This window comes from Callithrix jacchus, chromosome 14 (genome assembly GCF_049354715.1).
Source record: "Callithrix jacchus isolate 240 chromosome 14, calJac240_pri, whole genome shotgun sequence".
NCBI classification, from domain to species: domain Eukaryota; kingdom Metazoa; phylum Chordata; class Mammalia; order Primates; family Cebidae; genus Callithrix; species Callithrix jacchus.
The window spans coordinates 105,681,853-105,707,285 of NC_133515.1; the positions used below are offsets into that span (position 1 = coordinate 105,681,853).

Genomic DNA, 25,433 nt, shown 5'->3' on the forward strand with positions numbered 1-25,433 from the left:
CAGGCTTTTTCACTGGCACTGCCAGCTTTTAATCAAGGCTTCTTGGATTCTCTATGTCTTCTTTATCCTAAACGACACTGTCTCCCAGAATTGATCTTTCACCTCAAGGGCTTGTAATTAACTGAGCAAAGGTCAACAGATACACAAGATCTAGAGAACAATCAGGAGCAATATTGAAAGTGTTAACAGTCCCTGCACGCTAGGCATCCTTTCATTTGTAGCTGAACAAAAAAGTGAAAATGGATTCAATCTCAGAATCATAAGAATTCAGGAGAGGTGTGGTAGACAGAGTAATGGCTTCTCCATCACCAGATGCCCACGTCCTAATCCCTGGAACTTGTAAGTATGTTATGCTACTTGGCAAAGAGGAATTGAAATTGTGGATGGAATAGTTGCTAATCAGCTGAACTTGAGATGGGGAGATTATCTGGATTATCTGGGTGAGGCCAATGTCATCACAAGGGTCCTTACATGTAGTAGAGGAAGGCAGAAGAGTCAGTGTTTGCTATGGGACTGAATTGCATCCCTTCCCTCAAATTAATATATGAAAGCCCTAACCCCCAAGGTTATGGTATTTGGAGATGGGGCCACTGGGAAGCATAATAATTAGGTTTAGATGAGGTCAAGAGGGTGAGGTCCTCCTGATGTCATTAGGGTCCTTATAAGAGGAGAAAGCAGACAGCTTGCTTTCTCTCACTGGTATGTGAGGACACAGGAAGAAAGGAGCTGTCTGCAAGCCAGGAAGAAGAGAGCCCTCACCAGAACCCAACCACACTGGCACCGTGATTTTAGACTTCCTAGCCCACAGGCCTGTGAGAAAATAAATTTCTGCTGTTTAACCCACCAGTCTACGGTATTTTGTTACGGCAGCCCAAAGCATCAGAGCAATGCAGTGTGAGAAAGACACCACCAGCCAAAGCGAGCTTTGAAGACGGAAGGGAGCCATGAGCTAAGGAATGCAGGCAGCCTCTAAGAGCTGGCAAAGGAAATTGATTTCCCCTAGAGCCTCAGGGACAGAGCCCTGTTGACACTTTCATTTCAGCCCAGTGAGACCCATGTTGGGTTTCCCACCTGCAGCACTGAAAGATAACTTTGTATTATTTTAAGCCAACTCGCTTTGTGGTAATTTGTTACAACAGTGATAAGAAACTATTACAGGGAGGCTGAGGATGGTGGATCACTTGAGGTCAGAAGTTTGAGACTGGCCTGGCCAACATGGTGAAACCCCATCTCCACTAAAAATACAAAAATTAGCTGGGTGTGGTGGTTGGATGCCTCTAATTCCAGCTACTCAGGAGGCTGAGGAGGAGAATCACTTCAACCTAAGAGGCTGCAGTGAGCCAGTATCACGCCACTACATTCCAGCCTGGGCAACAAGAGCGAAGCTTCATCTCAAAAAAAAAAAAAAAAAAAATATCTATTAAAGGAGAGTTAGAGAAGGCTATGCTGAAGTTCAAAGAGGGCTAAGTCTTGATGAAATGGGTAGGGAAGCAAGGGAGCCCCCCCGCCCCAGGTGACTGGGACGGGGAAGCCCATTTACAGCCCGGGTGGGGCTGTGTGAAGTACAGCTGGCACACAGGAAGCAGCACAGGTAAAATGCCTGCAGTGAGGGACACTGGGGCAGAGTTGGGCTCAAATGGGGCCAATCTGTGACAAATCAGGAAAGGAGCCAGGAAATCCTGGTCCCAAAGAAGAAATACGAGACAAGAAAAGGAATATGGCAGTATGAGGCATATACATTAATTTATTCTCACCATTCTTTCAATCGTACATAAAATGAGTGTTCTTCCTATACTGGAATTGCCTTGGGTCCTCATTCTTATGATCAAAACACTATGGGGACTTCTCCTTTGGAACTGGCTGCCTTCAGAATCCATAACCGTGTGGTTACAGTGCACCTAAGCCACCTGCGGTTGCCAGCACTCAGTCCCTTCTTGAATATGCCTGACTTATTTCTGACATCTAGTTCTAAAAAAATTTAATCTACCCTTAGACTTCTCTACTAAATATATGCAAAAGAATGTGCTACTAAAAGCAGTTCTAAAGAGTTCCAAAGACACTGTGAACGATGTCAGCAACATGACAGGAGAATGCATCATGTTTCCTCAGGTGACTTCTTTGCAGTAGATAACGCCTGTTCCAAAATAAAGATTTCAGGATCAGGCTCTGGTTTTAGGACTTAGGACTTTTCAGGACTCAGACTCATGCCCTTAGAATAACTCAAACTTGGCATGACATAATAGATGGCTAAAGAACAACAAAAATAGGAGGCCCCCTCCAAGGTCACACGACAGGCAGCCTGCTGTTATGTGAGGGGCCCAGGAATAGACATGAGCCCAAGGAGCTGAGTTAAAATCCCACCTTGTCAGTGAAGAGCTTTGTGACTTTGAACTTACTTCTCAACTTCCTTGGACCTCAGTTTCCTTTCATGAAGTGGCAAATGCTATTTTAAGCAAACAGGAGAGCATGAGCAGAGGGAAGAAGGCACAAAACATGGCTCACTGGGGGAAACTGCAAGTTATTTCAAAGAAGGGCACAGAGGAGTCCAGATGGGGAGGGTGGGGACAGGTGGCCTGAGTCGAGGCGACATGCAGGAGCTTGGAACTTGTCTGGCGTTCTGCAGCATGTACTCACCTGAGGCTCATGGCGGGGTGATCAGGGAAGGCAGTGACAGTTTCATAGACAAATGAATTGGAAAGGGTTAAGACCGATAACCACTCACAATCCACATTACTAGCACACTAAAATCTTTGGATGGTTCTGTAATAAGAGAACCATCTTTATCCCAATTGCCCTAAAAATCCTAAAACCCACCGAGTCCTTCCTCCTCTCTCACATGCTCTGGAACTCACTTCCACTAACTTCAAAGAGGGTGATGAAAAATTCTATAGAGTTTTAGGCAGAGAAGTAACACCAGTGGGACTGCATTTTAGGAAACGATGCTGGGGGGTGGGCAGAAATAGGAATGGGGTTTGTGGCACATGCTCAGCAATATAGGTCAGCAGGCAAATTAGACAGAAGTGCTGCTAAATCCCTGCAGGCCGGCTTCCTGACACGGTAGCACTAGCACCTTCTCCCTTCAAACACACATCTGTTTATAAGCTGCACACAAGTCCCTCCTACAGACTAGCAGCAGCCACACAGCCAGTGTTCGCACTAAAGGTAGATTATTTCATTTTTTTTCTGATAAAGGCAGCCTTTTCAACATATAACTATAAAATCATTTTTGAATCTGACCAGAATATCAAACATCCCTCAAGTTAGAAACTCAAAAGCCCAAGTGAACACAGTAAAAAATATCTTCCAAGATACTATTTGAAATCCGGTGCTTGTCAATGAAACTGGGCGTACCATTTCTAGGTGACTTATAGAAGTCTTCTAGATGTCGTTCATGTGCCAGACACACTGAAGGCGTGGTGGCTTTGAAACAGAGCAGGCCGCTCACTGCACACAACCCTGACACAACAGTAAGACCAGCAGGGTCCGAGCTCCGTATCTCTGGAACACCCTGAACTCTCTGATCTGCGGGTTCCTCATTTGTATATAAGGAGAATCAGTTGTTGAAAAGTCAGCACAAGATACATAGGCTTCAAAAAGATAAAAACTATCATTATTGCTCCCTGCCCCACACATGATCCAGGTAAAAAAGCTAGAGGCGGATGGCCACCTTCCATATCAGTTTTAGAAAAGGCCTGCCAATTTCCCCTGCTGTAATTCTGACCGGGGTTGGGGTGAATCTTGAGATCAATCTGGGGAGGCCTGACACTTCACAGTGGTGACTCTTCCAACCCATGCACATCACGTTTCTCATTTAGGTCTTATTTCATTTTGGTCAGCAGCATTTTGTAGTTGTTGATGTAGGATCCCTGGGCATCTTCTGTTAAATCTGTTCCTAAATACACTTGGCAATGTTCAACTGTAACATCATCCTGCACTTGGCATTTCCTGCTAGATTCTTCACGATCGTGGCTCACACAGCTCTCATGGGGGTAGAGTCAAGAGCAGCAATTGGAGCTTGTGCCTGCCCTGTTGTAACTGAAAGGGGGGGTTCAGCTGGAATGTGCACTTTCAGGCTCTTCCCCTTCCCTCCTGACACCACCACCACCTAAGGCACTCCCTGTCCTCCTGCTCCAATCACCCCTTTCACTAAAGAAAGATACCACGAGGGTGAGGGGAAACAGTATAGATGAAAGGCCCTGACTACTTCTCTTGGGGCAGATCCCAGGCCCCTCCCCCTCCTGCCCTGTCACCCAGACTCTATCTGCACCTAAGCAGGGACAAGCTCTCCTGAGAAACCCATCAGCCCTGTTTCAGTCTCTTAGGGACTCCTCACAGTTCCTAGTCCCCCACAGCTGCCACCTTCTTGTTGCTGAGTGAAATCATACAGTCACTTAATGACTTTTAACAAATATTTTCTATCACTCACAGGATTTGTACAAGGGAAGATACACAACAAGTGACCTACCTGTCATCTTTAAGCCAAAAGTTGCATGGGTGTAAAAATATATGTATGTGTAAATCTAGATCAAATATTACATTATGTTTGTATATTTATTCATTTTATTCCCACCCTAGAAAAGGCAAGACTGGGTAAGAGAGAAATGGAAACGGCACTGTGACACAGTTAACGGCAAAAACCAAATGACTGAGGCAGGAATGAGCCCAGGTCCCCATCAGCCAGGCTGACAAAGTGGGTACTTACGGGACCACGCTCCAGAAAACAGGAAGCTCAATGTGAGACAGACAGTGCAGTGGGCGATGGGGGATGAAATCCCTCACCTGAATCAGATGACCCACAAAACAAAACATACTTCTAAAAAATAAACATCCCAGCTCACCTCTGTGATCTGCATGCCCCAAAAAAGGAGTCTGGTTGGCTAATTTGTTAACGGTCATCACTATTATGGTACTAGGACTTTAAATGCAACGTTTCCCACACAGAAACCCCGATGGAAGAATGTATACTCACTCATCCCAGAGATGTTGATTGCTTTCACGGATTTCTTCATTTTGTAAAGAACCATCCGGTCCACATCCAAAGCCTAAAATGTAGAGAATATAGTCATTAAACCGTGTCTGTGCTGAGATCACACTAGCAGCAAGCACCACGTGGGTGCCACCCTGACGGCCCTGCTTGCCTCTGCCAGGTCCCTCAGTGCCTGTTTCTGAGAGAGAAGCCCTCAGTGCGGTGTGAAAGACTGGTTTCCCAACAGCACTGAGCGAAAGCTTGTTGTCAATTAATGAAAAGCAACTCCTCCTCTCGGGCCTCGTCCTCCTGCAGCATTTGAGCTGTCTCCTGCCCACAGCACCTGCTGGGCCTGAGCCCTCTGCAGTGAAGTGAGTTATCCCAGCGGAACCCTCAGTTCTCCCTGGTTACCAGCAAGGCTCTGAAATGTGCCTGCCCACCAGGGACTCCCACTGTGCCTGTGCCCCTTCCCCTTACAGAGCCCTGACAAGGGGGAGGCAAACCCATTCCAGATTTGAAAAAACCCAAATATCATTAGCTTATAAGCTGTGTTAGAAGATGGGTCCTAATGCTTCCCAAGTCTCAGACTTCTCCTCCTGAAACCAGCAGGAATAATGCCCACTTTGCAGGGTTGAATAATTAGAGGCACTCACATATATAATATTCAGCATTTATTTACAGAACAGCTACTACACGGCAGCTGTCTATGGCACTCACAATGCCCAGGACATAGGAGGTGCTCAAACAATATTTGTTCAACGACTAATCACACCTGGAGATTTAATTACATCTCAATTTTCACAATAGATACAAAGGTAAAAAGATCCTTTTATTTTGAGAGGGGGTCTTGCTCTATCGCCCAGGCTGGAGTGCAGTGGCACAATCTTGGCTCACTGCAGCCTCCATCTCTGCCAGGTCCCTCAGCACCTGTTTCCAGCAGACAAGCCCTCAGTGGTATGAAAGACTGGTTTCCCAACGGCACTGAGCAGAACCCTCCTGGGTTCAAGTAATTCTCCTACGTCAGCTTCCCAAGAAGCTGGGATTATAGGGGTGCATCACCACACCTGGCTAATTTTTGTGTTTTTATTGAGATGGGGTTTCACCATGTTGGCCAGGCTGGTCTCAAACTCCTGACCCCAGGTGATTCACCTGTCTCGGCCTCCCAAGGTGCTGGGTAAAAAGTCCTTTTAGCCCACTTAAACAACATAGAAAAGCAAAGGGTGAGTTGTGACTGGAGGGAGAGAACATTTGTGAACTGGGTTAGTGAGGCCAATCACAGGCTATCTTATAAAATGAAATGAAGCACCCAGCCCTACAGCTACTGACATATAATAACTACTGCAACTGAGTGTCCATTATTACCCCATAGTAAGTTTAGATCATAAAAACCTGCGAGGACCTATCAGCCGAAACACAACACAGCTCCTCAGAGCAATGGATTCTGGACTTCCAGCCTTCCTGAAATCACCTCTTGAACCAGTTTTCAATAGCAGAATCATAAGCCCTAGTTCTAATGCCACAATTATTGGATGCTGAAAACAGACGTGATTAGTGCTGGCAATTTTAAAGGGAAAAATGATCACAAGGCACCAGACATTTGACAGAGTGGCTGTAATACAAAGAGGAGTTATAATCATGTCATTATACATTTGTCCAAGCCCATGGAATGTACAAGAGTGAGCCCTAATGTGCAGCACAGGTATGGGTGACAGTGACGTGTCCTTGTCAGTTCACTGAGGTCACCAGCGTACCACCTGTGGTGCGGAATGTTAATAATGGAGAAGGCTGTGCATGTCAAGGGACAGGGGTATTTGGCAAGTTTCCGTATTGCCCGTTGCATGTTCCTGTGAACCTGAAACTAAAAATGTCTATTTAAATGAAAAAGGCATTCTCTTCTGCCTTACTGAAGAGTAGACAGTCACTGATACAAGATCATCGAGATTTCTTATATGGAGTTAACTCGTGTTTTCCTAAGTGGTCATCTCTGATCCATTCCTACCTTCCTTCAGGATATAAAAGGGGATTTGGAAATAGTAAATAACTCAGAAAAATCACAATTGAATTCTCTTTCTCATGCAGTCTCATGACTTTTCTGCCCCAGTCTGCCAGCCACAGACTCGCGGGGCCCAGGCCGGGCTTAGCCAGCACCAGCCGGGAGACTGAGATTGTGCTCCGGGCTATGCCAGAAACACCAGTTCCTGAAGCTTAGACCACATGTCGGAGGGCACAACTCTCCCATCCCAGTGAGGGTCCATTCTTGAAAAGCACATTTGATCTAGTACCGCGCAGCCTAGCACTCCCACAGAATCTGGGCCTGCCCAGGTTTTGCCACTGGCTACAGCAGGATCTGATCCACACTCGTAATATTAACAAAAGCTGCTCCTTCTCTTTCTAAGCCTCCCCACAGATACTGGAAGACACCAATGCCAGCCTGTTAGGCTCTCTGGAAGCATTAGAAGTCAGCCACCATTTCTACTAAGGACCTTCCATGGGCCAGGAAGTGTAAAGGGAGAAAATACCTCACGAATAAATAGAAAAAGAGGCAAGGCATGGTGGCTCATGCCTTTAATCCCAGCACTTTGAGAAGCTGAGGTAGGAGGCTCATTTGAGGTCAGGAGTTTGAGACCAGCCTAGCCAACATGGTGAAACCCCATCTCTACTAAAAATACAAAAATTAACCAGCCGTGGTGGTGGGTGCCTGTAATCCCAGCTACTCAGGAGGCTGAGGAAGAAGAATCGCTTGAACCTGGGAGGTGGGGGTTGCAGTGAACTAAGGTTGCACCACTGCACTCAAGCCAGGGTGACAGAGTGAGACTGGGCAGCCCAGGCAGTAAAGCTTCCTAGTGTTCTCAGAATAACATCTTTAGCAAGCTTTAAAAAACCGATCATCTGAGCCCCGCCTGCTTCTCCAGCATCAACTCCTGACGTTCTCCCCCACTTTCACACTTACCCTAAATTTCCATCATAACAGCTACCTGTGGCTCCCCTCCACCTGCTGTCTTCCCCGCATGTGCACACGCTCTCTCTCCAGAGAATATCCCCCCGACCCTACCCATTGGTTCAGCGCTGTCTCCCTCTCCTGAGAAGGCCTCTGATGCCTCCCCACCCCTATTCCAGGGTAGCAGGTATGCATCTTAGCTTTTCCCCTAACGTCCTGTACTTAGCATTTCATCAGATAAAACTGCCTGAGCACCTACTACCTGCCAGGTATTACGACACAATGGTGAGGAAAACAGGACGAGGCAATACCTGTCCCTTCTTGGAATTCACAATCCTGCAAAAGATAATTCCCCAGAGAAACAAATCACCGATGAAAGCAGGAGCCCAGGACTTACTGCATGCACGTAACTGCTTTTTTTACTTGTCCAGCTCAGCCTCTAGACCTGTGATGTCCACTGCAATAGCTACCAGCACATGTCTACAGAGCACTTGAAATGTGGCTCATGCTGAGCGTGGTGGCTTCCTAATCCCAGCACTTTGGGAGGCTGAGGCAGGTGGACCACCCAAGGTGGGGAGTTCAAGAATAGCCTGACTAACATGAAGAAACCCCCATCTCTACTAAAAATACAAAATTAGCCAGGCATGGTAGTGCATGTCTGTAATCCCAGCTACTTGGGAGGTCGAGGCAGGAGAATTGCTTGAACCCGGGAGCCAGAGGCTGTGGTGGCTGCAGTGAGCCGAGATGGCACCATTGTACTCCAGCTTGGGCAACAAGGAGACTCCATCTCAAAAAAAAAAAAAGAAAGAAAAAGAAAAGAAATGTGGCTAAATGCCACATTAAAACAATACTGTGGACATCTTAGGTTATAGAAAATATCAACAAAATTAATCGTGCCACCTCTTTTTAGTTTCTTTAATGCTTTCCTCTAAGGTCACTGTTAATTTGTTCATCGTCTCCCCAGTGCCTAGCAGAGAGCCTGCCATAGAACAGGAATCAAGAACAAGGTCAGGAAAGGATGGTGAGCCCAAAAGGCAGGGGCTCAAGTGCCAGGCGACAGTGCTACCCAGAGGGGAGCAGGGAGAATGGGGCTTGAAGGTTACTTAGGCCACAGGGAGGGTAACGGATTAGGGGAGGTCAGAAGTGCATTCAGGGAGAGGCTACACACTGAAGAGGGAACTGACTGGAACCCATGGTTCAGGCCATTCGGGGCTAAGGCTAGGCCATTCAAGAAAAGGCAGCCAGGGAGATCTGTGCTGCTCTCTTAACCAGAGTTCAGCCCTCCTGCCTCTGTCACTCCCATAGATGTTAGAATGATCTTGTGTCTATAGGAGTTTGGCTCAACCATGCTAAAAACATGAGGACTAGGCTGGACGTGGTAGTTCATACCTACTGTAATACCAGTGCTTTGGAAGGCCAAGGTGGGAGGAAAGTTTGAGGCCAGGAGCTTGAGACCAGGCTGGGCAACAGAGTGACAGCCTGTCTCTACAAAAAATAAAAATAAGTGTTAGCCTGGCATGGGAACACGCACCTGTAATCCTAGGCTGAGAAGGGAGGATCACTTAAACCCATAAACTGGAGGCTGCAGTGAACCAAGATTGCTCCACTGCCCTCTAGCCTGGGCGACAGGCAGACCGGTCTCTTAAAAAAACAAAAAAAAAAAACAAAACAAAAAAAAAACCACACACACAACGAAAAAAACCCAGACAAATGAAAAAATAAAACATGGGACTAGACGTGGTGGTAAACCTCAATCTGATCACAGACAACATACCTTAATAACACAGCTGAACTCTGACAAATTTCCTCCCGTATTACATCATGGGACATACCCCTCCCTAATCATTTACTGCATAAAACTCTTGAAAATATAGGTCACCATATGGAATCTTCTGCCTTTGTTACTGAAGAGGAAGTCGTGCTTCCTGAACTCAGGGACAAGTGCATAAACTTGCTTTTCTACAATCTCTTAAACAGATTAGAAGTAAAGGTGAGGTAGGTGGAAGAGGTAATTTTTAATTAAAAGTACAAGGAGGGGGGAGCAATTATCTCCCTATTCAAAAACACACCCTTCATTATGGTATACATTTATAGGCAATTAAAATTAAACTTGGTCAAGACAAGAAGCTACAATGATTGTTTAAGACTGAGTGTTAGGCCAGACTCAGTGGCTCATGCCTATAATCCCAGCACTTCAGGAGGCCGAGGGGGGCGGATCACTTGAGGTCAGAAGTTCCAGACCAGACTGGACAACACGGTAAAACTCTGCCTCTACTAAAAATACAAAAATTAGCTGGGCATGGTGGTGCACGCTTGTAATCCCAGCTACTCAGGAGGCTGAGGCAGAAGAATCGCTTGAACCTGAGACCGGAGACTGCAGTAAGTGGAGATTGCACCATTGCACTCTGACGTGGGCAACAGAATGAGACTGCCTCATTAAAAAAAAAGAAGAAGAGGAAGATTGAGTACTAAATAGTCTTATGCCAACTTTATATAAAAACATCACTGGAAGTCCCAGCTAGGGCAATTAGACAAGAGAAATAAATAAAGGGCTCTAAATTGGAAAGGAAGAAGGTGAGTTAGCCTTGTTTGCAGATGATGTGATCTTATATTTGGAAAAACCTAAAGACAGCATCAAAAACTATCAGAACTGAAGAAACCGCCTTTGCAAAAATTGTAACTGAGATCATCATTACAGTGAAAGAGGTCTGACCTAACTGACTCCATCCAGTTTCTAACCTCCAAGCTGTCCTTGTTCATTCCTGGGCGTAGGCTGAACTATCTCTGGGAGGAACTCAGTTTATGGTTTAGCTTTGAAACAAAGACAACAACGGGCCCTTTCCCAAAATAAACCCCCCTTCCTGCCTGGGAACTAGACAGCCTTTGCAGGACTAATACATTAGCCACGAGCGTAGAAATTATGATTTTGGAGTCATGCAGATAGAGGCTGCAAGATTCTGACCCTCCTCATTGCTCCTGGGGATAACATCACTATCGTAAAACCTAAGACCAGTGCTTGAGATGTTTTGCAGACCCTGCATTCAATGGATCAGCCGGTACCACCTGGATCAAAAAAATCTGGCTCACCTGCTCCTATGGCCCCCACCCAGGAATGAGTTTGTCTCTGACCTGACCAGTCAGCACTCCCACCTCACTGGCCCTGACCCACCAAATTATCCTTAAAAACTCTAATCCCCGAATTCTCCAGGAGATTGATTTGAGTAATAATAAAATTCCGGTCTCCTGCACAGCTGGCTCTGTGTGAATTACTCTTTCTCTACTGCAATTTCCCTGACTTGATAAATCAGCTCTGTCTAGGCAGCAGCAGGCAAGATGAACCTGCTGCGTGATTATATTGATAAATTCAGTAAAGTTGCAGGATACAAAATCAACACACAAAAATTACTAGCATTTCTATATGCCAATAGTGAACAATCTGAAAAATAAAGAAAGAAACAATCCCATTTACAATAGCTACAAATAAAATTAAATACCTAGGAATTAGCCAAAGAAGTAAAGGATCTCTATAATGAAAACCATAAAACAATGATGCAAAAAATTGAAGAGGACAACCAAAAAAATGAAAAGATACTCCATTTTTGTGGATTGGAAGAATCAATACTGTTAAACTGTCCATACTACCCAAAGCAATTTACAGATTCAATGCAATCTCCATCAAAATACCAATGCTGTTCTTCACAGAAATAGAAAAAATAGCCCTACATGTACACAGAATCACAAAGACTCTGAATAGCCAAAGCTATCCTGAGCAAAAAGAACAAAACTGGAGGAATTACATTACCTGACTTCCAATTATATTACAGAGTTACAGTAGCCAAAACAGTATGGTACTGGCATAAAAACAGACACAGACTAATGGAATAAACAACTCAGAAATAAATCCATACATTTATAGTGAACTCATTATTGAAAAAAGTGCCAAGAACATACACTGGGGAAAGGACAATTTCTTCAGTAAATGGTGACAGGAAAACTGGATATCCATATTCAGAAGAATAAGACTAGACCTCTATCTTTGACCATATACAAAAATCAAATCAAAATGGGTTAAAGACTTAAATCTATGGCCTTAAACTATGAAACTCCTATAAGAAAACACTGGAGAAACTTCAGGACATTGATCTGGGCAAAGGCTTCTTGAGTAATACCCCACAGGCATAGGCAACCAAAGCAAAAATGGATAAATGGGATCACATCAAGTTAAAAAGCTTCTGCACAGCAAAGGAAACAATCAACAAAGTGAAGAGACAACTCACAGAATGGGAGAAAACTATCCATCTGACAAGGAATTAATAACCAAAATATGTAAGAACCTCAAACTACAGGAAAAATCTAATGATCCAATTTTAAAATGGGCAGAAGATCTAAATAGACATACCTCTGGAGAAGACATACAAATGGCAAACAGGCATACAAAAAGGTGTTCAGCATCACTGAGAAATGTAAATCAAAACTATAATGATATCATCTCACCCCGGTTAAAATGGTTTATATGCAAAAGGCAGGCAATAATAAATGCTCGTGGGGATGTGGAGGAAAGGGAACCCCCTTACGTTATTGGTGCGAATGTAAATTAGTACAACCACTATAGAGAACAGCACGGAGGCCCTTCAAAAAACTAAAAATAGAGCTATTAGATGACCCAGCAACCCCACTGCTGTGTACATACCCAAAAGAAAGGAAATCAGTATATGAAAGAGTAACCTGCTCTCCCATGTTTATTGCAGCACTGTTCACAATGGCCAAGATTTGGAAACAACCTAAGTGTCCATTAACAGACAAATGGATAAAGAAAATGTGGTTCATATACACAATGGAGTACTATTCAGCCATAAAAAAAGAACAAGATCCTGTCATCTGTAAAGACATAGACAGAAACAGAGGTCATCATGTTAAGGGAAATAACTCACATACAGAAAGACAAACACTCCATGTTTTCACTGATTTATGGGAGCTAAAAAAAAAAAAAATTAAAACAGCCCCAGGCACTGAGCTGCCGCTGAGGACTCAGCAGTCTCCCCCTTGAGCCCCCTCACTCCCTAAGTTCCATCCCCGCTGCCTGCCTTTTCCTGCCGCCACCGCCACAGGCCATTTCCACCGAGGAAAAGGAATTGTATCAGAAGTCCACTATCCCAAACCTCTGAGTTCAACCCCTTTGCTGATGCAAGTAAGGGTGATGACCCGTCGTTTCCTGCTGGCACTGAGGATTACATCCATATAAGAATTCAACAGAGAAATGGCAGGAAGACCCTTACTATTGTCCAGGGGATCGCTGATGATGATTACGACAAAAAGAAACTGGTGAAGGCGTTGAAGAAGTTTGCCTGCAATGGTACTGTAACTGAGCACCCAGAATGTGGAGAGGCCATGCAGCTACAGGATGACCAGCGCAGGAACATACGCCAGTTCCTCCTAGGGACTGGACTGGCCAAGGACGACCAGCTGAAGGTTCATGGGTTCTAAGTGCTTGCGGCTCACTGAAGCTTAAGTGAGGATTCCCTTGCAATGAGTAGAATGTCCCTTGTGTCCCTTGTCACAAGTTGAAAAACCTCACAGTTTATATAATGTCATCATTTGGGTTCACTTTGAACTTGGACTAGTGTAACACCTGCATGCAATAAACTGAAAAGAGCCATACGAAAAAATTAAAACAACTGAACTCATGGAGTCAGAGAGTAGAAGGATGGTTACCAGAGGCTGGGAAGCGCAGCTGGGTGGGGTAGGAGTGGGGATAGTAAGTGGGTACAAAAATACACAGGCAGATAGAATGAATAACATCTAGTATTTGATAGAAACAGGGTGACAAAAGCCAACAATAATTTATCGTACATTTAAAAATAACTTAAAGAGTGTAATTGGGATGTAACACAAAAGAAGGATAAATGCTTTGAGGTGATGGAAGCCCCATTGACCCTAATGTAACTGCATACTGCATGCCTGTATCAAAATATCTCATGTACCCCATAAAAATATATACATACTATGTACCCACAATAATTAAAAAATTTTTTTTAAAACTGAAATCTTAGAGCATCAAAAAACAAAGCTTGAGTATCTGGAAGCAAAGGTGTCTACCCATCAGGCTGAGAATTCTAACCAGACCAGGCACGCGCCTACCATGCTCCCCAAACAAAAATTCCACTCCAGCTCAGAGGTGGGGTGGGGGGGGTGGGAGGGGGAAGTAACTTTCACCAGACTTATGTGTAAAAACCACTAACAAAGGCAAGAACCTAACAGACCCTAAGGCCAGGGGAGGGTCGGTACCACAGCTGCCGGCTGGCCACACCTCATTAATTCTCAGGCGCCAGGCGGAAGCTGACCTTCAGTTTGTCAAACAAATTTTACAGTGTGAATTTATCACAAGAACAGGAGCTGGGGATGTGTCCCAAGTATTTCCGAGAAAAACCACTGTTTTCAACCATGTTAAAAGCATCCGTTTGAATTCCCAAACTCTTCTATAGGCTTCTCTCCAGTCACCAAGGGGCCTCTTCCCATCTCTGCTGCTCGGCTGAGCTGGAGCCAGAGGAAGAGGACAGTGAGGAGGGCACACAGTGCAGGTAAGGAAAGTTCACCACTGGGAAGACCACCACAAGCTGTTCACTAATTTTCCCCACCTGGGTAGCCACAGAGGAATGCTTCAATCAAGATTCATTAAAATTTCAAATTCAGTTCCTCAGGCCTTGCTACCTTCTGCAAGAGCTCAGGCCATCCATACAGCACGTGGCCTCTCAATGTCCCCAACCCCATGCTTCTCTTCCTCTGCCAATGGGCCCCACTGTACTGCCTAAGGGTGGTGCCACCATCTCTGGGGTCACCCGGAGGCCCTGGCCCTGGTTCGTCCATGCGCTTAGCATCAACATTACCCTGTGCCCACCCTCCTCCAGGTGGGGGCTCCTCTACCTATTCTTGGTCCCCACAAAACCCTACGAGGTCTCCAGCCTGTGTCACTACAGACTGGATGGTGCAGGCCAAGCCCACTGTCTGAGGAGATGACCTGGCTCAGGGTGGGCACACGGCAGCCTGCAGGCTGGCTTTTATCCGACTGTGAGCTAAGAGTGTTTCCAGACGAACATTTCCAATGAACACAAGATGGGGTCACAGGAAAGACCAACTGAACCCCAATGAAATGTTATGCCCCCTAAAAGGATTCCTCTCTTCCCTTAGGAGACCTGCTATACCCGGCTCCTCCCAGCCCTGACCAGGAGCTCGTACTGGTGGCAGCACAGCACATTCGTCCCCAGCACCCTGAGTTCTCAATGTGAACCAGAAGGGGTGGAAAGGGGCAGGCTTCCTTCTTGGAACCCCAAGACGCTGCCCTGGAGAAGGCAGGGGCCTGCAGCACCCAGGCGGCCCCAGTACGCTCCACTCTTCCATCCCATCTCCTCTCCCCTCATTCTGTAGACAAAAGGCCAGCCTGAGGGGAAGGGACATTTCTGAAAGCAGACAAAATGCAAAACAAAACGAAATACTCCCGGGTCTGTGCCCCGAGAATGGCTTTGCCAAGAAGAGCTGAACAAACATTCACATGGCAGTTTTGTCTCGTCACACACTCAAGCCTTCAGAAAGTACCAGAGAGCGTTAATGACAGTGTCAGATACTTCCACAAGCCTTTTGGGAAGTGTAGACTTGCACTGTGGTCTGTGGACTCCATTTAAAGCCAAAGCAATAATGAACCTGCCTCCTTCTGGGAATAAAGCCAGGCCTGAAGAATCGCAGGTGTCGCTAAGAATTAAGATCAAATAGACATCTGAGCTAAGTCACAGCTGAGGAAAATGTGTGCCTAAGGACAAATGAGAAGGGCACGTTTTGGTATTATCTTAAAACATTAAAATTACTCAGAGTAAATACACATCTGCGACAGAAGACATGGACAGGCTGTTCTAGCAATCCTCAAAACAGCCCCCAACTGGATCAACAGAAATGTCGATGGTAAATGAAAAAACTGATGATGGACATTCATACAACAGAATGCTACACAGCAACGGAAGAGAACAAACCCAGAACACGAGTGAATCTGGCAAAAATGCTGAGCAAAAGAATACATGCAGCATAAAAGTTCAAAAATAGGCAAAACTAAATTGTTTAAGGATGTACACTTCGTTGGCAAAATACACATTGAGGCAAGTTGAGGGTTGCAGTCAGGGCAGAGGCCGCCTCTGAGGGCATTACGATGGGCCAGGCCTGTGGGGCGCACTTGGGAGTGCTGGCCAAGACCAGGCTTCATAATCAGTTTGTTTTTTTTTTTCTCTGTTGCTCTGTTGCTCAGGCTGAAGTGCAGTGGCACATTCTTGGCTCACTGCAATCCCAGGTTTAAGTGATTCTCATGCCTCAGCCTCCCGAGTAGCTGGGACTACAGGCATGCACTATTATACCTGGCTAATTTTTGTATTTTTAATAGAGACAGGGTTTCACCATGTTGGCCAGGCTGGTCTCGAACTCCTAGCCTCAAGTGATCTGTCTGCCTCAACCTTCCAAACTGCTGGCATTACAGGTGTGAGAAACTGTACATGGCCTTCATAATCATTCTTTAAATGCCATTTGTATCAATAGCGAAGACATGGAATCAACCCAGGTACGCATCAATGGTGGACTGGACAAAGAAAATGTGGTACATATACACCATGGAATACGATGTGGCCCTAAAAAAGAACTAAATTATGTCCTTTGCAGCAACATGGATGTAGCTGGGGGCCATAATCCTAAGCAAATTAACACAGAGACGGAAAACTAAATACAGCATGTTCTCACTTTTAAGTGGGAGTCAAATGTTAAGTATTCATGGACATAAAGATGCCAACAATAGAAATTGGGGACTACTAGAGCGGGGAGAGAGGGGGTAGGGGTTGAAATCTAACTGGTGGGTGCTATGCTCAGTACCTGAGTGATGGCATCAATCATGCTACAAAACTCAGCATCACACAATACATCCATGTAACAAACCTGCACATGTACCCCCCCGATCTAAAATAAAAGTTGAATTTTTAAAGAAGATTTCATTGAAAATAAAAATAAAATATGCTATGTATATGTATATACATAGGATATATTAGTAAGAATACAAGTAAAGTTAAAGCATTTTTTTAAAGAAAAGAAATTAGAGTTGGCAAAAGAACCGGAAAATGCTGCCAAAATGAAAGTGAACCTCAGGGCTAATTTATTAGCCTAGAATGTTGGTTGAGCACAGGAAGCAAAAGGGACTTAGGAATCCCTCAGTTCCATTTCGAAACCATCAGAGAGAAGTAGAGACTGAGGCAAAAACTGAACACAGGTCTACCAGCTCAGGCCTGGGCTTTTCTCCCCAGCATCAGGTGCTTCCCACCCTGGGAGGTGGTTTTGGGCACTCTTACTAAACTACTTAATCTTACAAATAACATCTGAGCTCCTTAAGGAGCAACCTTGAGGGCAGGCAAACAGAAAATAAACACTTCTTTCATTTTTCTCCTAGATGATTTCCTTTCTGAGATTCTGTTCCCTTCTTGACCAGAATGGGGTGGTAGCAGAGTTCACACCTCTGCAGAGGAAGGCTAGCCTCGGTCACAAGGTGCACCCAGACCTGCAGGCACCCCCAGCAGGGAGGGAAGCTGGTCTGTGGACGTGCAGTCGCCCACCACTCTCATGGGTACAGCACTGAGGACAAAACACAAGTAAAGCGGCTCTACAGAAGAGGAAAAGGCAGCCTGGTGCAGTGGCTCATGCCTGCAACCCCAATACTTTGGAAGGCTGAGGTGGGCAGACCACCCGAGCCTAGGCATTTGAGACAGGCCTAGGCAACATAATGAGACCCCCATCACTACAAAAAATACAAAAATTAGCTGGGTGTGGTGGTATGTGCCTGTGGTCCCAGTTATTGGTGAGGCTGAGGCAGGAGGATCACTTGAGTCTGGGAGGTCCAGGCTGCACTGAGCTGACTGTGCCACTGCACTCCAGCCTGGGCAACACACTGAGATCTTGTGTCAAAAAAAAAAAAAAAAAAAAAAAAAAGATAAAAAGGCAATCATTTTTATAAAAATTCCATCTCCAGAAGTAGAAAATTACAAGCTTATTTATTAAATCCATTAAACACACACACACACACACACACACACACTGTAAAAGCAGGGAAAAAATAAGCTGTTATAAAAAAGAAAAGACAAGTGATGTATCAAACACTTAAACTCTGTGTGTATATAAAGATACAAAAAAGAAAATAATCGTTGTTTTAGGAAAAGTTGGAAGAATTGTTTCTCCACTTTTAAACTATCATTAACACGAATACATTATTTGGTAATTTTTTTTAATTAAAAAAAATGAAAAGTACTTCAATATCCTACACGTTGTTACCTTTTCTCTTCTCCTCCCATCAAGCAGAGGGTATTGAGGAGTTCTTTGAGCACAAAAATGTGTCAAAGGAACACATTAAATAATAAAACAAAACTACTCAGCATTATAGTTCCTCAGTCTCCATGGAGGATTAATTCCAGGTTCCCTTGCATTCCAAAATCCAAGGATGCTCAATTTCGTAATGTAGAATGGTGTCATATTTGCATGTAACCTACACATCCTCCCACACGCTTTAAATCATCTCTAGATTACTTATCCTACCTAATGTAATGTAAATGCTATGTAAATAGTTTTTACACCGTATTTTTAAATTTATTTATTTATTTATTTATTTATTTATTTATTTATTTATTTAGAGATAGGATCTCACTCTGTCGCCCAGGATGGAGTGCAGTGTGATCACGGCTCACTGCAGCCTCCACCTCCCAGGCTCAAGAGATCCTCTTGCTTCAGCCTCCTGAGTAGCTGGGAGCACGAGCACATGCCACCACAGCCAGCTAATTTTCAAATTTTTTGTAGAGACGTCTCTGTATGTTGCCCAGGCTGGTCTCAATCTCCTGGGCTCAAGTGATCCTCCTGCCTCAGCCTCCTAACGTGCTAGGATTAGAGGCATAAGGCACTGTATCTGGCCAAAATTTGAATTTTTTAGATCGTTGTATCTTTTTCTACTAGATATTTTTTCTCATATTTTCCCCTTTAAATCCTATGTGACTGAACCTAAGGATGCAGAACCCACAGGTGCAGAGGACCAATGGTACACAGGGAGAAAAAAACTCCGGAATGGGCAAAGGACTCGGTCACAGAGGTACCTAGATGGGGAGAGAAGATGGTGACAGGAGACTGAGTTTTTGCTACCACCTGAAAACTTTACCCCAAGGATATATTCATGTATGACTTGCATGGGAAAGATTAATAAATGATGAGAGAGAAGACAGCTCTGGGAGCGGCACACGAACGCAGGCTGCTGGGCCGAATCGCTGTCTCCAACACTGTGCATCAGCCACAGTGTCCGTCAGAGCTGGGGACTCATAATGAAAGCAGTGGATGCCCGGACATATGGGAAACACCATCCAAGCAAGGAAGGTTCCTGATGGGGGAGGTGACAGTGGTGATGGCAGCACCAGCATGGGCCTGCCAAACCTCTGGAGGACAGGCCCAGGGAAGCAAAACCTTTCCCCAAGGCCAAATACTGAAATATGCCTCCCTCCTTTCCCCACAAGTTGTTTCTGCAACAAAGTTCCAACAGTACTTCTGTTATTATTATTATTATTATTATTATTATTGCTATTTTTTGAGACAGGGTCTCACTCTGTCCCCCAGGCTCGAGTGCAGTGGCATGATCTTGGCTCACTGTAACCTCTGCTTCCTAGGCTTAAGTGATCCTCCCACCTCAGCCTCCTGAGTGCCTGGGACTACAGGTGCATACCACCATGCCTGGTTAATTTTTTTATTTTTAGTAGAGATGGTGTTTCCTCATGTTGGCCAGACTGATCTTGAACTCCTGACCTCAAGTGATCTGCTGCCTTGGCCTCCCAAAGTGCTGGGATTACCACACTTTGTGTGGGTACATGAGACACCGCACCTGGCCTTCCAGCAATACTTTTAAAAGAGAAAAAAATGGGGAAAAAATGCCTACCCTATCATAGAACCACCAGGCAAACTGTGCACTCAGCTGATGACCTCCAGATGGCCGTCGACTGTGCCTGAAGTAGATGGTGTCATGCGGTATGAACAGAGAAGTGAGAAAAGAACCCACGTAGCTCTAAACCCACACACGCTTTGAAAAAATGGCACATTAACAAGGAGAGGCTGCAGCCTCCTGAAGTTTAAAGAAGCGGCACCCAGAGGCACTCCCAGGAAGTCTGTGCCTCAGAGGCTTCGGTAGGAACGCCCCACAGGTTTCATGGGCTTCACCAGGATCCCTATCTTAGAGAAACGGAAACAGATGACAGTGAACTCCAGCTCTGTCAAAAGGCTTCACATCCTGATTTTTATTTAGGGGGAAGTCTCTGGGAGGAAAAGCCACATTTTGGCAAGACTGCCACTGCACGGCAGCAGCAGAAACCCAGCAGCACAAGGCGGCTCTGGGCAGGGCCCCTCCGCCAGCCTGGTGCCCTGCCCCAGGGAGAGCCACACTGGCACAAGAGGGCCTGGCCCGGGGTCCTCAGACACCCACATTACTGAGCTATGGTCCCTGGGAATGATGAGACTCGAGGTAGAAAATGGGCTAGCTCAAGAGAAGAATCACAAACCAGAGGGGACATGACACCAGAAGGTGCTGGGCACATGACTGATGGGCAGCGAGGACACCGAGATAGTGGAAAGCCAGCATGCAGCCACCCCCTGGGCCAGGCCCTCCAGCCTTGGAGATGCAGAAGGCAGCCGGGCTTAGTCTGGGAAGGCGACCTTCAGCTGGGTGTGAGGTCAGCTTTCAACATCTTTCCAGTCCCAGAAGACAATGGAATCCTAAGCCAGGCTAATTTCCCCAGGAAACGAGGCTCAAGCCACATGAACTTCACTTTAGTCAAATAAACAGGGAAAAGGAGACGTGAGATAACCAAGTTTTCTTTCTGAACCCCGCATGAAGGAGACCAAGGACTTTGCTTCCTGAGACCACAGAGGCCAGCCTGGAGACGCCATCATCACGCCATGTGCTGGGGCTTCTGTCCCAGTCAGCGTGCCGGGCTCTGCCATCCAAATGGGCCCCCACTGCTGTCCAGCAGCGGTCACATTTGTATGCTGTGTGTTCCTTTAAAAAGTACAGCCTGTGACCGGGCAGAGGCTTTAAGGAATGGATGCATTAAAAACAAGAAAAGCCAATGCTGGATCCCTTTGGAGATAGGTGCATTGGTTACAAATCACTGGTTCTGGATTCTGGAATGAGACTGACTTGGTTCTAAACCAGGCTCCAATTACTAGCTACATAACCTCCAACAAACAACTTCGCCTCACTGACTTCCATTTCTTCATCTATAAATTAGGAATAATAGTATCTACCTCAGAGGATAAGGTCACCAATGCTTATGTGTCTGGCATACAGTCAGCACTCAATATCTAATAGTGATTAGCAGTGTCCTCTGGTTCTCAGAGGGGCTAGGTGTACACTACGCCAGTTAAAGCAACCATTAAGAACACGCTGTTACCCCATGACTGTCTCAATCATTACAGCAAATATGTTTCAGGTCTGATAACGACTATAATGAGAAAACAAATCTCCATGAACAAAATGCCTTTTCAGCGCATACAGCCTTTCAATTCCACTAATAAATTTTTTCCCATCAACATTTAAATTTTTCAAAACTTCATCCGGGCATGATGGCACACACCTGCAATCCCAGTTACTCACGAGGCCGAGGGAGGAGGATCACCTGACCCCAGGAGTTTGAGTCCAGCCTGGGCAATGTAGCGACACCCTCTCTAAAAAACATTGTTTTCAAAACTTTTCCTGGTGCGCTCATGTTTCTCTCTAACTCCCCACTGGGCAAATGGTTGGGTGGGGTGCTCTGGTCCAACCGGCCTCTCTCTTGAACACTGAGGGTTAAAAGAGCAGGGCATGAAACCCAGGTCTTAACTGCAAGGGTGAGTAGGAGTAGCCACCGGGGTGTCCACCCATCCCTTCCTCGTCTACTCTGACTGAGGTAACCCCAGATTTGCCCCTCTTCCACCTGGGGCACCGCCAGCAGGGCCTCTCCCTGCATGTGGCAGTCCAGCGAGGCAGAGCTCTGCCCCCTCCCCTACGCTCAACCACACTGTTGAAGTGCGGGGCAGCAGTGGACGACCTCCAAAGCCCCCAAAGTGCTCCCAGGAAAAAAAAGACTGACTGCCACTCAGCTCAGCTCACTAGCATTGAGAGAACCACTTTTAAGTTACCAAGGCTGCAGCAGGTGTGTAGTCTAAAATCACACCTAGGTCCCAACTCCAAGTACCATATAGCAATTTACACTTCACAGAGCACTTTTACTCCCATGATCTTTACTGCAATATTTACAACCACTTGTGAAATCACCACCTCTTTCCCCAGCTTAAAGGAGAAAAACCTGACTCAAAGAGTTGCCGAAAGTCATGTGTTTGGCTTTGAAGCAATGAAAGGCTGGGAGAGCTCCAGCCAATGGAGGAAGAACAGAAGGCAGCTTCCAGAGCTGTGCTCCCCATCCCGCTTCCCAACAGCCTCGCTTCCAGAGCCAGAAGCGCTGGCTTTCTCTAACATTTGGGGAAAATAATCCCCAGGCATTCCCCCTGCTTTTTCTAAACCCTGTTCCACTAAGCCCAGCCCAGCTATAGGCAAGGGGGCTGCTACTTCCATACCACGAGTGCTGTCCACCCCTTCACCAAGAAAGCTGGCAGCTGCTCTCCTCCACCCATGCTGGCTCCTGCTACCCCAAGGGCCTGTCATATGGCCCCCAGAACACTAGCATCTAAAGTTCGCCAGGAGCACAGGTACAGCCCCCCTGGACACCCCATGTTATCAATTCCTTGTTTCAGAATCTTCCAAAGAGCCATGGTGGCAGAGAAGCACATAGAGTAGGGACAGGGTCATCATTCTCATGTGTTCAGGTTACACAATTTGGGGCTCTTCCTGGGCTTTTCAGAGGGAAAATTAAAACCCTGCTATCTTTAGTCTGGTAATTTCTCCGTCTTCTACTTCTCAGTTCCTGTTTCCTATCCAAAAGGCCTGGCCCCATTTCCCTATGGTAGAATGGGAAGCAGAAAGGAGAAAAACCCAGAATGGGGAAGGGAGAAGAAAGGCAGGAAGGAACCACCAGGCTTGCTGGGGCCCCGCACAAAGCCAACCTCTGTATGCAGCAGAGATTGTTTTCTAAAAAAGGAGTGTGACGATGCAAACAAAGTCACGTGCCTTTTAGAGCCTGGCCGGCCCTGTGCCCCTCTCTCACTTCTCCCACACAAAGGTCATAGGCCCTGCTCCAGCCGCAGCTCCTACCCCCAAATCGGTCATCTCTAGGTACAAACCTTTCATTTCTACAATCCAAGCAGCGAGGTGATGGACAAGGGGGAATGAGCTGGGGGACGATCCAAAGGTGCATAGGGACTACCCAGGCATTCTTCCCGCCCCCGCAGCAGATTCTGGATCCTGCTTCATCCCCATGACCCAGGCTTATTGTGGAAGCCACTGCTACAGATGATGACCGTGAGTTTTCATTCCCACATCTCCATATACAAATTACTTGATCTCCTGGGTCTCAGTGTTTGCATCCTTAAAATGGGGGCAGTAATAACCTACTTGATACAGTGATTTTTGCCTTGACAGTTGGAAAGTCCCCAGGTTAGTGGAGGACTCTTCCCCTCCCACCACGACAACAGAGCCATTAGGCCATCGGATTGGTGCCTGACTCTGTGGGAGAGGCCAGCCTGCTTGGGGCCTTGTTTTATAAGTGGGGTTCCTCAACCCACAGTTTCCCAGGCAAGGGAGGAGGCAATGGGCAGACACTGGACAGCCATTCCCAATTTTAGACCTGGGTTCCATACTCTGCTCCACTTAATCCTAGGACTATGCAGGACCCTCCAGGGGCTCATCAGGGTGCAAGGGAGCCAAGAAGGTGTGGGGGATGTTTAGCATTGGCCCCCATCCCTGGCCCCAAATGTGCAGGGCTACTTTGCCTGTCGGTCTCAGATGAGCTCATCTGAAGATCCCTGCGCTAAACCACACATACACAAGGCTGGGTTCTGCTACCCTCAATGGAAAGCGGTCCACCCACTGTGCCACACTCCCAACGGTAGTCCAGCCTTGGAGTAAGGGGCACGAGAGCACCAAGAAGCAAGGTAGGGACAGGGGCGAGGGGCCAAAGAGATGCAGATGGTGCTGTTCATTTTTGTTCCTTAAGGTTTTGGGCTGAAAACTGTGCCCTCCGATAGCACCCACCTACCAGGGAGCAGGAGTACAAGAGGAGGACTTGAGAGGTACAAGCCAGGCTTGGGGGGTGGGAGCCTGGAGAGAGGCACACCCCAGCCTGGGCAGCCTGGCAGGAGAGCAGGGCAGAGGAAGCTGGAGCAGAAGCAAGGAAGGGCAGGGTCTCTGTCACTGCAGGATGGCACAGAAGGGACGGGAAGTACAGCAACAGGCAGGGAAGGTCCTTGGCTGGGCTGCTAAGGTCAGCGAGGGCCATTTATTTTCAGCATTGAGGGATGAATGTTTCTCCCCAAGGAAGGGCTTAAGCCCATTAGTTTTACTTTCTGTGTTTATTTTGATTCAAAGAAAAGAAAATCTGAAACCCCAGCTAACAGAACAAGAGAAGAAGCAAGGGGAAGGGCTTCCTGGGCAGCAGCAAGTAAGGGGAAGAGGCTGAACCTCCCGCCCACGGGCTGGACCACAGCCCAGAGCAATTCCCTTCCCTGCTAGGGGGACAGTCAGGCCTGCAGACACCATAGAGAAAGGCCAGAGAGCAGGCCCAGGGTCCCAGTCTGCCCACCCCCCCAGTCAGTTCCTGGCTACAATCCCGGGAATATCGCTGGAGGGCTGCAGACCCCAGTCCCTTATCAGGAGCATGAACCTCCATACTCCAAAATGCTGAGTCCTAAAAGCAAAGACTGCATGTAACGCTGCTATGTTTAGTTTGGGAAGTGAAGGGGAGAGAGAGGGAATAAGTAAAAGCGAAGATCATCTGTTTCTCAGCCAGAATGCTGTCTGCTCAGAAGCTGATATGTGGAATATTTACTATTCCTCAAGAGACCTGAAGAAGTTGCAATAGCCACAGAGAGTCAGCAGCTTACCAGGGTTTGGCCCACTCAAGCCACACCACCCCAGGACCCAGGAAGGTTTGCATGTGTTGCGGGGGCTGAAAATCACACATTGTGCAAAATGAGAAGATGAGTGTGGCAGGAGGGGGACCATGGAGACTGTCACCTACTCAGATCGGGGCCTCAGATGAGCCATTTCTCCTCTGAGCTTCTAGATATAAAATTCTATGAAAGTACAACCTTTAAAATGCTTGCATTTTAGTTTTCCTTCCAAGAAGGAAATTTTAAACTTACATTTAAACATATGTGAGTTGATGGATTAACTTTTTAAAGAAAAGTAAGACTCTTGACCAAAAGTCTAAAAAAAAGTTGATTACTATCAACACTGTGAATAGCATTTATTTCAACTTTGCAAACAAATAGTTGATAATCATAGAAAGTAAATTTGTTTTTTCTGTTGAGACAGAGTCCTGGTCTGTCACCCAGTCAGGAGTG

At 46.2% G+C, this 25,433-nt stretch overlaps 1 protein-coding gene and 1 pseudogene across 8 annotated transcripts in view; one reads left to right on the forward strand and one right to left on the reverse strand.

The window, feature by feature from the left end:
• The window catches only part of ASAP2 (ArfGAP with SH3 domain, ankyrin repeat and PH domain 2), a 210,296-nt gene that overhangs the window by 112,267 nt on the left and 72,596 nt on the right, over positions 1 to 25,433 (reverse strand). For all 8 annotated transcript variants that reach the window (XM_054245229.2, XM_035273272.3, XM_035273269.3 and 5 more), the window contains exon 2: positions 4,970 to 5,042. In XM_054245229.2, coding sequence (XP_054101204.1) covers positions 4,970 to 5,024 — 55 coding nt within the window. In that variant the 5' untranslated portion in view covers positions 5,025 to 5,042. The remainder of the gene's footprint in view (positions 1 to 4,969; positions 5,043 to 25,433) is intronic.
• Positions 8,187 to 13,388, forward strand: LOC118147445 (eukaryotic translation initiation factor 1 pseudogene; annotated as a pseudogene).